Source organism: Podarcis melisellensis, assembly GCF_964234715.1.
Source record: "Podarcis melisellensis genome assembly, chromosome: 7".
Lineage (NCBI taxonomy): Eukaryota > Metazoa > Chordata > Lepidosauria > Squamata > Lacertidae > Podarcis > Podarcis melisellensis.
In genome coordinates this window covers 89082688-89096473 of record NC_138539.1, presented here as the reverse complement: position 1 = coordinate 89096473, position 13786 = coordinate 89082688, and the positions used below count along the sequence as shown (strand labels likewise).

Here is a 13786-nt window from a genome sequence, read left to right as displayed (position 1 = left end):
ACACACACACAGCTATTGATGAATATATTTTTGATGCAGTAGCACATTCTAGAAGCTCTGTTTACAACCAAATTTATTTTAAAAGCAGCATAAAATTAAATAAGCACCTTGTATACACAAAACTATACAATCAAAGCGCTACTGGAATCATCTGCAAAATGCCTTGGTTACTTGGAACAAGCCGCTCATAGGTGGGAACAGAACACCACAGAAGTTATTTTATCATAAAAAGGAGGGGCTTTAAAAATACCGTATTGGGTGCTCGCTTTGGCAGCACATATACTAAAAATACCGTATTGGCCTGAATATAAGCCTCACCTTTTCCCCAAATTCCGACCGTCAAAAGCTAAAGTGCGGCTTATATTCACGGCCTTAAGGTATGCAGCCAGGAGCATGGCAAAACGGAGTCCGCCCTGTGCATAGTCCCCCATCCTCTCCCCCAAGGCCGGGAAGGGAGAGAGCGAGGAAGGGGAAAGGCCACCAGCAACGCAGCACGACCTCCCCCACAAGTATGCAGCCAGGAGCAGTGAAGAATGGAGCGACTTATATTTGGGTTTTTTTTCTTTTTTTCTCTCCCCCCTCCAATTTTAAAGGAGCAGCTTATATTTGGGCCAGTACAGTACATAACAAAGGAGAAGGCATGGGAATGTTGGTGATTTCTTTTCCAAACAAGATGGCACAATACCATCCTGGCACAGATTACTGTGTAATGCTATAGCACACCATTGCTGGAAAGAGGTCCTTGTTAGTTAAGGTTATACAGTGGTGCCTCGCAAGACGAAATTAATTCGTTCCGCAAGTCTCTTCGTCTTGCGAGTTTTTCGTCTTGCGATGCACGGTTTTCCATAGGAATGCATTGAAAATCAATTAATGTGTTCCTATGGAAACCGCCTTCCCCCGACCTCTTCTGGCAGGCGGCATTTTAAAATCGCCCGGGACAGCGGAGGACTTCTCCGCTGTCCGGGGCGATTTAAAAGCCCCTGGGAAGGCAGGCAGGGGGGACAAAGACTTTTGCCCCCCGCCTGCCTTCAGAAGAGGTCCAGGACAGGCTTCACGGACCTCTTCGCAAGCAGCGGGAGCGCTCCTTGCGGAGAGTTGCCAGCGCGCCCAGGCTTCGCGGCCCCGCCGCCGGGCTTCAGGGGGAGGCTTTCCCGCCCCGCCGCCGGGCTTCGGGACATCGTTCTGAAGCCGGGCGGAGGCTTTCCCGCCCCGCCGCCGGGCTTCGGGACATCGTTCCGATGCTGGGCGGCGGGGGGAGGCTTTCTCGCCCCGCCGCCCGGCATCGGGATGATGCCCCGAAGCCGGGCGGCGGGGGGAGGCTTTCCCGCCCCGCCACCCCGCATCGGGACGATGCCCCGAAGCCGGGCGGCGGGGGGAGGCTTTCCCGCCCCGAAGCCGGGCGGCGGGGGGAGGCGTTCCTGCCCCGCTGCCCGGCATCGGGACGATGCCCCGAAGCCGGGCGGCGGGGGAAGGCGTTCCTGCCCCGCCGCCCGGCATCGGGACGATGCCCCGATGCCGGGCGGCGGGGGGAGGCTTTCGCGCCCCGCCACCCGGCATCGGGACGATGCCCCGAAGCCGGGCGGTGGGGGGAGGCGTTCCTGCCCCGCCGCCCGGCATCAGGACGATGCCCCGAAGCCGGGCGGCGGGGGAAGGCTTTCCCGCCCCGCCGCCCAGCTTCGGGACATCGTTCCGGTGCCGGGCGGCGGGGGGAGGCTTCAAAAGATTTCCCTATGGGCTTTCTTCTTGCGAAGCAAGCCCATAGGGAAAATCGTCTAGCGAAGCGACGCAAAAACCGAAAAACCCTTTCGTCTTGCGGGTTTTTCGTCTTGCGAGGCATTCATCTTGCGGGGCACCACTGTACAGCTTTCTATGTCATTGATGACAAACTTTGTGGGGACTGATTAGCGATTCTTTTGCACTGTCGTCATCCAGCATCTCTAGAAAGGAAAGGTGAAATAATAGACAGTAAAAGGAGAAGGGGGGTAACTGAAAGAATGGAAAGAGTATAGAAGGGAATGAAGAGTACCCCCCTCCTGCCACAACCATACACCCACTCCAAATCCACCCATTAAACTGACATGCCATTAACTAGCATTTAATTAAACTGCATTTGGTAAACAAACCCAAAGCTAAAGAGTGCTTTTAGACACTGTGTTAATGTTCTGATATGAAAAGTACTTCTGGCCATTCATTAATCCCCTCCGTACAAAGGGATTTCTATAGCACAGGTTCTTTGTTACAAGGCTTATGATGACCTCTACTGGTGAACTAACTATTGTGCTTCTTCCATTTTGGTACTCCTAACTCATTTATGGGGACACAGGTGGCGCTGTGGGTTAAAGCCTCAGCGCCTAGGACTTGCTGATCAAAAGGTCGGTGGTTCGAATCCCTGCTGCGGGGTGCGCTCCTGCTGCTCGGTCCCAGCGCCTGCCAACCTAGCAGTTCGAAAGCACCTCCGGGTGCAAGTAGATAAATAGGGACCGCTTACCAGCGGGAAGGTAAACGGCGTTTCCGTGTGCAGCTCTGGCTCACCAGAGCAGCGATGTCACACTGGCCACGTGACCCGGAAGTGTCTCCGGACAGCGCTGGCCCCTGGCCTCTTAAGTGAGATGGGCGCACAACCCCAGAGTCTGTCAAGACTGGCCCGTACGGGCAGGGGTACCTTTACCTTTACCTTTTTAACTCATTTATTGCTTGCTGGTATTTGAAAATATCATACAGTTCAATAAACTATTTCAGAAATCTACTAGACAATTGAACCCTTGAAAATGCTCCAAATCCTATAATGAATTTAATATAAATCTCTTCATAATTTTTTTTAAAATGATGTGCATGGGACAAATGAGAACACTTGCTGAAGTTAAAGAGGTCTAGTTGCCAAAAAGGTGATAGACACACAGCGGACTGGTTCACAAGACAAACCTTGGCTTAGTTCAGTGCAGTGTGGGAACAAAAAGAGCCAGCGAGGAGCAAAGCAACTGTGAGCTCCTCTTTGGGAGCCAGCGGCCTGCATATTTTGTGCTCCCTATAAGCCACTAGAAACTAGAATGATGCTCCCTCACACTTAGTTTTATACATATAGAAGGGGTTTTTTTAAAAAAAATGTGGCAGAACATTCAGTCATGTGCACCCTCATCTGAAGAATAAAGTGCTGGATTTCAGACACAAAAACTGCCCCAGTGAGAACTAGGCCACAGGAAGTTCCAGCATTTAGAAATATCACTGGTTTCTTTGCTTATGTAATACAGACTTTCTTTGCAATATAAAAAATATTGAACTTCGTATTTAAACATAGGGAAATACTTCATGAATAGAACAGATAATTAGCCAACTCATAACCATATAAATTATTGACCCAACTAAAACTTGAAAAGGAACAAAATGTATATATGAAAATGGCTGACTTAGAATTTGTGAGGCTACAAATGAAGAAGGGAGTAGGAAGTTAACTATCACAAAAATCACATAATAATGCATAACTGTTACCTGGCACAGCGGACATACAGCTGGGGACAATATTGGTGCCTGTGTGACACATACAGATTACAGTCGGAATCCCACGTTGAACCTGCTATGCTCTCCACTGGTGAAAAAGCAGTTGCTAAGTCTATGCCTGAAGACAATAAAATATTCTGAAAATGATTCATGATTTGCACTAAATATCTTCAGCCACTAGTAAACATGCTTCAGTAAACAATGTTTTTGGATTCTGGTACAAATCTTGCTATTAGTTGAACATTTTTAATAAAGAGCGACGTCACATACTTAAAGTGAAATAAGGGTTATGAACCAAGATAGGCTGGATGATTTGTGTTAGTTTCTCAATTTTTCCTCATTATACTTTTTTATTAATCATTATAAAATGAATAACTACCAAGAGCTTTTGAACAAAATATGAGCTCAAACCCAAGCTAATACTTTTATATTAAATGTTGATGTCAGAGAGGAAAGAAAAATTCTATAAATTTTGACTCTTGTCTTAATCAGTACACAAGTGTTCCATATCTAGTATATGCTAGACCTGCTATTGTCATTTAATCATGGTATATTTTCCAAATGCTCTTATTATAAAATATTTTACTAGTTCATTATTTTTCTCAACTTTTGGCAGGTATTATCCAGTACAGATCAATAAGTATTTTTTAGAGTGCATGTTCTGTCTAGATGTATAGAATGGCTTTTTACAATAATACTAAGAATATAATAAAATAGTATAATCCTATACATGTCCACTCAGAAAGAAGTCACAGGACTGAAGACTTAGAACCTGGTTGGTAATTTAGAACTAGGTTTTGCAAAGATGTAGTTAATGACTTGTTAAGTTTTCCAGTATGTTAACACTGCCAAGAACTAACAATATATATATACCGTATTCCCTCTTGCTGTTCTGGCTTCTGGGATAGCTGCGCAGCCTGCATTCACTCCATAAGACGCACACACATTTCCCCTTACTTTTTAGGAGGGGAAAAAGTGAGTCTTATAGAGCAAAAAATACAGTACTTATAGCCCGATCCTGCATTGGAAGCTGGTGTTGTATAGGGGCTAGAGCATGAGTGCAAGTTGGGAAATGCTTGCTTAATATCTCATTTCAAAAGGGAGCCTTCATCAAGCCATTATATCTCAGCCTTGGTCTCTCTCCTGCTGTTATAAGAATTACTGAGAATATGTGAGATATTTTGGGTGGTATCCAACTGAGTCGCACTGAGAAGAGACCCACTGAAATCAATGGGCTTCAGTAATTATTGACAAGTAGTTTTACATAATTGTTTATATGGGTTGTTGTTGTTGTTTAGTCGTTTAGTCGTGTCCGACTCTTCGTGACCCCATGGACCAGAGCACGCCAGGCACTTCTGTCTTCAACTGCCTCCCGCAGTTTGGTCAAACTCATGCTGGTAGCTTCGAAGACACTATTCAACCATCTCGTCCTCTGTCGTCCCCTTCTCCTTGTGCCCTCCATCTTTCCCAACATCAGGGTCTTTTCCAGGGAGTCTTCTCTTCTCACGAGGTGGCCAAAGTATTGGAGCCTCAGCTTCACAATCTGTCCTTCCAGTGAGCACTCAGGGCTGATTTCCTTCAGAATGGATAGGTTTGATCTTCTTGCAGTCCATGGGACTCTCAAGAGTCTCCTCCAGCACCATAATTCAAAAGCGTCAATTCTTTGGCGTTCAGCCTTCTTTATAGTCCAGCTCTCACTTCCATACATCACTACTGGGAAAACCATAGCTTTTACTATACAGACCTTTGTTGGCAAGGTGATGTCTCTACTTTTTAAGATGCTGTCTAGGTTTGTCATTGCTTTCCTCCCAAGAAGCAGGCATCTCTTAATTACGTGGCTGCTGTCACCATCTGCAGTGATCATGGAGCCCAAGAAAGTAAAATCTCTCACTGCCTCCATTTCTTCCCCTTCTATTTGCCAGGAGGTGATGGGACCAGTGGCCATGATCTTCATTTTTTTGATGTTGAGCTTCAGACCATATTTTGCGCTCTCCTCTTTCACCCTCAATAAAAGGTTCTTTAATTCCTCCTCACTTTCTGCCATCAAGGTTGTGTCATCTGCATATCTGAGGTTGTTGATATTTCTTCCAGCAATCTTAATTCCGGCTAGTGATTCATCCAGCCCAGCCTTTCGCATGATGAATTCTGCATATAAGTTAAATAAGCAGGGAGACAAAATACAGCCTTGTCGTACTCCTTTCCCAATTTTGAACCAATCAGTTGTTCCATATCCAGTTCTAACTGTAGCTTCTTGTCCCACATAGAGATTTCTCAGGAGACAGATGAGGTGATCTGGCACTCCCATTTCTTTAAGAACTTGCCATAGGTTGCCGTGGTCAACACAGTCAAAGGCTTTTGCATAGTCAATGAAGCAGAAGTAGATGTCTTTCTGGAACTCTCTAGCTTTCTCCATAATCCAGCGCATGTTTGCAATTTGGTCTCTGGTTCCTCTGCCTCTTCTAAATCCAGCTTGCACTTCTGGAAGTTCTTGATCCACATACTGCTTGAGCCTTCCTTGTAGAATTTTAAGCATAACCTTGCTAGCGTGTGAAATGAGTGCAATTGTGCGGTAGTTGGAGCATTCTTTGGCACTGCCCTTCTTTGGGATTGGGATGTAGACTGATCTTCTCCAGTCCTCTGGCCACTGCTGAGTTTTCCAAATTTGCAGACATATTGAGTGTAGCACCTTAACAGCATCATCTTTTAAAATTTTAAATAGTTCAGCTGGAATACCATCACTTCCACTGGCCTTGTTATTTGCAGTGATTTCCAAGGCCCATTTGACTTCACTCTCTAGGATGTCTGGCTCAAGGTCAGCAACCACACTACCTGGGGTGTATGAGACATCCATATCTTTCTGGTATAATTCCTCTGTGTATTCTTGCCACCTCTTCTTGATGTCTTCTGCTTCTGTTAGGTCCTTACCACTTTTGTCCTTTATTATGGCAATCTTTAAATGAAATGTTCCTTTCATATCTCCAATTTTCTTGAACAGATCTCTGGTTCTTCCCATTCTGTTGTTTTCCTCTATTTCTTTGCATTGCTCGTTTAAGAAGGCCTTCTTGTCTCTCCTTGCTATTTTTTGAAAATCTGCATTCAATTTCCTGTATCTTTCTCTATCTCCCTCGCATTTTGCTTGCCTTCTCTCCCCCGCTATTTGTAAGGCGTCATTGGACAGCCACTTTGCTTTCTTGCATTTCATTTTCATTGGGATGGTTTTCGTTGCTGCCTCCTGTATAATGTTACGAGCCTCCATCCATAGTTCTTCAGGCACTCTGTCCAGCAAATCTAAATCCTTAAACCTGTTCCTCACTTCCGCTGTGTATTCATAAGGGATTTGATTTAGATTGTATCTTACCGGCCCAGTGGTTTTTCCTACTTTCTTCAGTTTAAGCTTGAATTTTGCTATAAGAAGCTGATGATCTAAGCCACAGTCAGCTCCAGGTCTTGTTTTTGCTGACTCTATAGAGCTTCTCCATCTTTGGCTGCAGAGAATATAATCAATCTGATTTCGATGCTGCCCATCTGGTGATGTCCATGTGTAGAGTCGTCTCTGTGTTGTTGGAAAAGCGTGTTTGTGATGACCAGCTTGTTCGCTTGACAGAACTCTATTAGCCTTAGCCCTGCTTCATTTTGCTCTCCAAGGCCAAACTTGCCAGTTGTTCCTTTTATCTCTTGATTCCCTACTTTAGCATTCCAGTCCCCTATAATGAGAAGAACATCCTTCTTTGGTGTCAAAGAAGGTGTTGTAAGTCTTCATAAAATTGATCAATTTCAGTTTCTTCAGCACCAGTTGTTGGTGCATAAACTTGGATTACTGTTATATTAAAAGGTCTGCCTTGGATTCGTATCGAGATCATTCTATCATTTTTGAGATTGCATCCCAGTACAGCTTTCGCCACTCTTTTGTTGACTATGAGGCAACTCCATTTCTTTTGCGGGTTTCTTGCCCACAGTAGTAGATATGATGATCATCTGAAGTGAATTCGCCCATTCCCGTCCATTTTAGTTCACTGATGCCCAGGATGTCAATATTAATTCTTGCCATCTCATTTTTGACCACATCCAACTTACCCAGGTTCATGGTTCTTACATTCCAGGTTCCTATGCAATATTTTTCTTTACAGCATTGGACTTTCCTTTCGCTTCCAGGCATATTCGCAACTGAACGTCCTTTCGGCTTTAGCCCAGCCGCTTCATCAGCTCTGGATTTACTTGTACTTGTCCTCCGCTCTTCCCCAGTAGCATGTTGGACGCCTTCCAACCTGAGGGGCTCATCTTCCAGCGTCATAACTTTTATATGCCTGTCTTTGTCCATGGAGTTTTGTTGGCAGGGATACTGGAGTGGCTTGCCGGTTCCTCCTCCAGGTGGATCACGTTTGGTCAAAACTCTCCACTATGACCTGTTCATCTTGGGTGCCCTGCTCGGCATAGTTCATAGCTTCTCTGAGTTCTTCAAGCCCCTTCGCCACGGCAAGGCAGTGATCCATGAAGGGGGTTTATATTGGTACCAAGTAAAATATAGGATCTGGAGTTCAAGCTGAAGAATAGAATAGTAGGATACACTATTTGTTTCCTCTTTTATCAATATTGAGAGCCATCTAAGCATAGGCGTCAACATTTCTCTTTTTAAAAGGGAAATTCCCTTATTCCGAATAGGATTCCTTGCAAGAAAAGGGAAAAGTTGACAGCTATGCATCTAAGGCACAGGAACATGGGTTTGCTGGCGAGCTTTCACATTACATCCAGGAGTGTATTGGAGGAGCCCATATTATAGGACTTTTAGGGAAGTAAAATTGTAAAAATAAAAAACAATGCATAGCTGTGCACACTTACGCAGTTTGAAGGCCAACTGCAAGTTACTTGTTGATATGTATCATTTTATTTCATTTTTAAAGGATCCATTGATCCTCATATTTTTTTCCTCCACTCAGAAAAACCGGGGGGTGGTTTTATTTTTATTTTGACTAAATGAATAAGTGGTTGGAAAAAGATTAAGTAGTCCCCTCCCCACAGCCGACCATCCCTCCCATAGATGCTGTTCTTTGGGGGTGAGAAACATGTTTGGGAAAATCTACATTATATGCAGTTTAGGCCTTAGATGATCTGGCAAAAAAACCCCATACCTCTGCTTGAAGCACAACTATTCAAGAGAAACCTGCCCCCTAAATGTTTTAGGACCTCAACATGTCTTACCTAAATCCTCCTCGTATGGTACAAAGAGAAGTATGAAATGTAGCTCTGGGATAGTTTTAAAAACAGTCCTGAATAAAAAAGAGAATTATATATAGTAATAGTTTCTGTTTTAGTTTTGAAAAACATTTATTTTGCACTCAAATATTGGTTATTGTGTTTGAAATTTCTCTGTTAAATAAGATGGGCAATAAGATATAGTAAAACAGGAAGGCATTTTTACAAAAGGAGAAACTGTACCACATCAAATGATGAAGAAATTCCAGAGACAATTTATTTTAAGGCCAGATGAGAGCTTGCAGAAAACCAACCTGATCTCTGGCTGAAGCAAATAAATTAAGCTTAATCATTCAGGCGAAATCTGCAGGTTTCTTATTAAACTGAGGTATGAGCTATAGGAAGCATAAGAGGTATTATGTAATTCAGCCTTATCCTGATTTCAGGCAAAGGTTATCTAACTGGAGCAATGAGTTCTACCAAACACACTTTTAATATTCCATAGGAAACTGCCCCACAGCCTACTGAACAAAGTGGGACTACTGTCACGATACTGTATCTGCTTCATCCTACTAAAGACTGAGTCAGTATACTTGATATGGGATTGAAAGAATTAACTGCAAGATGTTTACAGTAAATGTTTACTGTGCTACATGATGAAGCACAGTAAACATTTATTTATTTTCATTCTAATAAATGTTTCCAAAACTAACCTAACCCATGTAATTTTTCATAAAGAAGTCTGATTTTGTCCTCTATTTGGAGAATTCAGACTGTATTTTTCTTGTAATTTCTGTTCAATCTGCACAAATACTGGCTAGCTGAGCAGAAGGCAAAATGAACCAAATATCTCATGATCAAGTACCACATACAAAATTCAACGTTAATTCTGTCTGTCTCTATGACACACGCACACAGCATGTGAATCAATACCTCAAAGTCTGTGCAAATACTTGGAACCTGTGGCTAATTCACACAGATCTTTTTGTCTGTCACTAGGAAGGTTGTTATGCTTGTGAGAACTAAAATAGATAATGTAGAAGTTATCTGTTTACCTAACCAAGACTCTCCTTGTGACAGTAAAACTTAAAAATAGAGACTGAAAACAGCATTACCTACAATCCAGTGAATATTTGTACATACATGCTACCAGCTAAAAAGGGATTTAAGCACTTTCATTATTATTTAATTAAAACACCAACCAGGACCTCCACATTCGCTATATAAATCAACTTACGTCATAATTTCATGGCAACAGTCAACAGCATATCCGTCTGTTGCCACAAAAAGATGCATAAATAGTGTATTTAAAGGCTGTGAATGAAAGATACAAACAATTCAGCACAACTTCCATTCAATTAAATAAATTGCAAAATGGTAGCTTAGGCACTGATCTTGTAAAATATGTGTACAAAATGCTGCAACAAAATAGTCACATAATAATTAGATCGCCACAGAATTAAGTCATTTAAAAAACATCTATTTAAAGCGCAATAGTATCAATTATGTTCATTAGCAAGGATAACAGTGCAATCCTAAGAGTGTCTACCCTCCCTCTCTCTCTCTTTTTCCCCCCTTTCTTTTCTTCTCTTCCTGCGATGAGGCTACATTTTAATATTTTAATGTTCCATTATTTTAATGTTGTATTTTATTTTTGTTTTTAAGTTGTAATCATTCATCTTGTTTTTATTATTGCTTGTAAGCCGCTCTGAGCCCGGCCTTGGCTGGGGAGGGCGGGGTATAAAAAAAAAATTATTATTATTATTATTACACAGGATCACACTTCCAAACGACCTTGGACAGAGCAAAGGGAGTTCACTCCTTCATGGGGATTCGAACCACCAACTTTCTAATCAGCAAGCCCAAGAGGCTCAGTGCCACCCGTTTGCCTTATGATGGCTATATATAGAGTCAGTGAGAATATATGTCAGAAGACATGTATATGCTTCTGACAGCAAAACTTGAGGGTGCACATGCTAACTAGATAGCAGTTTCATGCGAAGAGTGTAACATCAATGTGTAAATTCAGCTCTGTTCAGAATTGTGGGGGCTTCCCCACAAATAGACAAAGAAAGCTGAGTGGAGATTATACAGGTGCTGCCTAGTTTGGCTTTTTGTTGTTTTTCTCTTCTTATCCTATACCTTCCTCTCTACCAACACTTTGGGAAAATTAGCTGCTAAAGGAGATATAGAACATGCATGAAGAAAAGTTACATTTGATAGTCTCTACTTTTTCTATTTACTTCAGGGAGTCTTCCAAATTATTTTACCATTTAGAGCCCAGCATGCACAGAGGATGGTTTTGACATGATCAGTAGAATAGACAGACAGGATTTGAATTGGAGTGTAAAATAAGCCTCTTCTTAGATTCTATAGATCCCACCCCTTTTGGCTTATGACCAAGAAAACGTTTATTTCCACTTATCTTCAATCTGTAGTACATCTTTCCAATGAAGAGTGTGGCTATTCTCCAATATATTCAAGGAGGTATTCCACAGGAAAGAGGCACTGAATCAATGAATTAAAGCAAAATAGCCTGGTTTGCACATAATACTAAGCCAAAATATGGCTTAGCATAAATGAGCAGTACAGGTACAGAGATCAAAAACCAGACTGCCTCACTCAGTTCTGCTGCTGTTATGATATTAGAAGTGACACATAGCATTATATGTGAATCTGGGATTGTAGTTTATTTGGTGTTTACTACTTATGGTTTGCTTGGAACAAGACAAACCACAAGCTGAGATTCACACATAATGCTAAGCCAAATCATGGCTTAGCTCCACATACTGTGGCAATAGCAGGAGCAGGAAAGGAGGGAAATGCCTGCATTTTCAGTCTGTGGAGCAGCACACTTGCTCATTAATGCTTAGCAATGGTTTGGCTTAGTGTCATGTACATTTCCACATTTACCTTCTTGAACAGGACAATTAAAATTACTGTGCTCAAGCGTGCACAGTATAAGCGGGCCTTGTCTATTCTCTGCAATGACCACACACAATATGTAAAACCTTTATCATTAACATTTTGAAGGGGAAAATGTTCCTTACCGTACACTTGTTTTGAACATAATTTTGTTCTAAGTACTGTTCCCAATTGGCTTGATCAACAACATCCCAATTGGGATAGTCCAGAAATACAGCATGAGCAACAGTTACATTCTTCTGATTAACTAAAGTCACTGCAAGATTGGCTTTTTCTCTGTAAAACAAACATTTAACTTTTGTTAATGAAACAACTAATAGGAAATTAGATGCACTATAAATGGTTGCAATGTTGCTACTTACAAAAGATAGATGACATTAATTCTGCCAAATAATCTTTCTGTATTGTATTTCATGTGTTGGACAATATTAGGAATATCATGGGATTCTGTTCTTCTAGCACTGAATATGACAGAAGATGGTGGGGTAGATGATGTTGTTGCAGGAGACAGTGAAGACATTGTGCATTCTGCAGCAAAAAAGAAAAGAAAATATTTCCTATTTTTCAAATAAATGACTGACAGTAAAACATATCACTGAGAATCACAAAAATGAATTCATACAATTTAAACAAAAAATGATTTCAACAGCCAGATACTAGCCACATTTCCCTAAAAGTAGGTCAGATGTATTTGAATTAAACCTACACTTACAATGAAATAAGCTCACTTAGAATTGTAGACTGACGTTTATTTGGTTAGGATTGGGAAATTTGTGATTTATGCTTTATCTGAATAAATGTTACAGAATTTCTATAACTGCTCTGCTTTCACAAAGCAGGTCTACAACACCACCACCACAGTCCTCTTGTATTTGTCAGCTGTCGCACTTAAATAATGGGAGTTACCGTTTTGTACAGAGATTGACAGATCAGTCTAATTCTGTTTGGTTTCCCTTTTGCATGGTTTGCCCCTCATTCCCTTCCATCCCATTTCTGCATAAATGTGTGACAATAAAAAATCACACAAACCTCTGGATCCCCCCATCCCCCACTTACATTTTCACAACGTAGTCTGCCATTTACATTTTTTATAATCCTGGTAACAGCTGCTTGGAGCAGCTAGGAAGCAAGGTTCTTGTGATAAGAGTGGAAAACAGAGCTACAAATGGTCTTGGGAGCACTCCACTCAGAGCACCTCACAGAACTTCAGGGTGTGTGTGTGTGTGTGTGTAGATTCCCATGAAGAATTTGTCTGATCTGTCTGTTATCCAGGTGGTGTGGATCAGGTGAATTCACCTGAAATAGAGGACAGGAGAGGAATCCCACCAAATTTCTCCAGAACCCCTAGTTTTGTAAGGTTATGCTACTGTCCTTAACACCACTACAGAACTCTAGGAATGGCAGTTGAAGTAGCTGTCTGCGCAAACTGATGGGAGAGTAGGCCTAAATGTGTCGAATGGAGATTATTTCAAAGTGAAGTGTGCATAGAAATGGCCTGCCTCGAGTACATTCAGGTATAGAGAAGGAAGTTGACAATTTTTGGAGTGTTACTGAGTGTTAAAAGGAGTCAAAAACATGAAAGGTTATACTAACAAGTGCAATTCTGTCACTACAATCTGCAAGAGTGAAGTCATATTAAATGCTCTTTCTCACAAAAAGTTCCCTACACATTGTAAGTGACACATCAAGGACAGGACAATTATAAACCTTAATTAATTATAGCAGCTCTTCTTTCCTCCTCCCTTGTTCCTGATGCCGCTCTGCCCCGACCCTCCTTCCCCGGGCGAATCCCGCCCCGCAGCAAGTTCGGGGTTCGCCTCGGGTGTCAACCCGTCACGCTTCTCTCCCCTGCAAGCGCAGCCTCCGCCTAACATTTCACGCGCGTGACGATCCCTCGCCGGCTGGGTGGGGACGAAGGAGCCCTGCCCGGGACCCCGGTTCGCGCTGCCGGCCTTAGGGCTCCCAAATGGCGGGGTCAGGCCAGGTGCTGCAGCAGCTTCGGCTCAGGGCCGTGTGGAGTTGGAAGGGATCCCTGAGGGTCATCTGGCCTCTGCTGGGGGACAGCCGGGGACTCACCTGCCCGCCCGCGCCGCTTTCTTCCGGGGCTCGCCAACTGGCTCGGACGCGCTTGGCCGTTGCTATGGCGACGCAGAGGCCCGGCCTCCCGCCGCGCGCG

The 13786-nt window shown here is 42.9% G+C and overlaps 1 protein-coding gene across 4 annotated transcripts in view; it reads right to left on the bottom strand.

Annotated features, from left to right (window-relative positions):
• Window positions 1–13786, bottom strand: part of CFAP61 (cilia and flagella associated protein 61) — a 177446-nt gene that overhangs the window by 123859 nt on the left and 39801 nt on the right. For 3 of the 4 annotated variants that reach the window (XM_081917727.1, XM_081917729.1, XM_081917730.1), the window contains exons 1-6: window positions 12667–12689; window positions 11973–12138; window positions 11736–11886; window positions 9923–9999; window positions 8692–8759; window positions 3487–3613 (exon numbers count right to left, since the gene is read on the bottom strand). In XM_081917727.1, coding sequence (XP_081773853.1) covers window positions 3487–3613; window positions 8692–8759; window positions 9923–9999; window positions 11736–11886; window positions 11973–12130 — 581 coding nt within the window. In that variant the 5' untranslated portion in view covers window positions 12131–12138; window positions 12667–12689. Of the gene's footprint in view, window positions 1–3486; window positions 3614–8691; window positions 8760–9922; window positions 10000–11735; window positions 11887–11972; window positions 12139–12666; window positions 12690–13786 lie in introns of those variants that run through there. The other variant, XM_081917728.1, reaches the window with a different exon arrangement.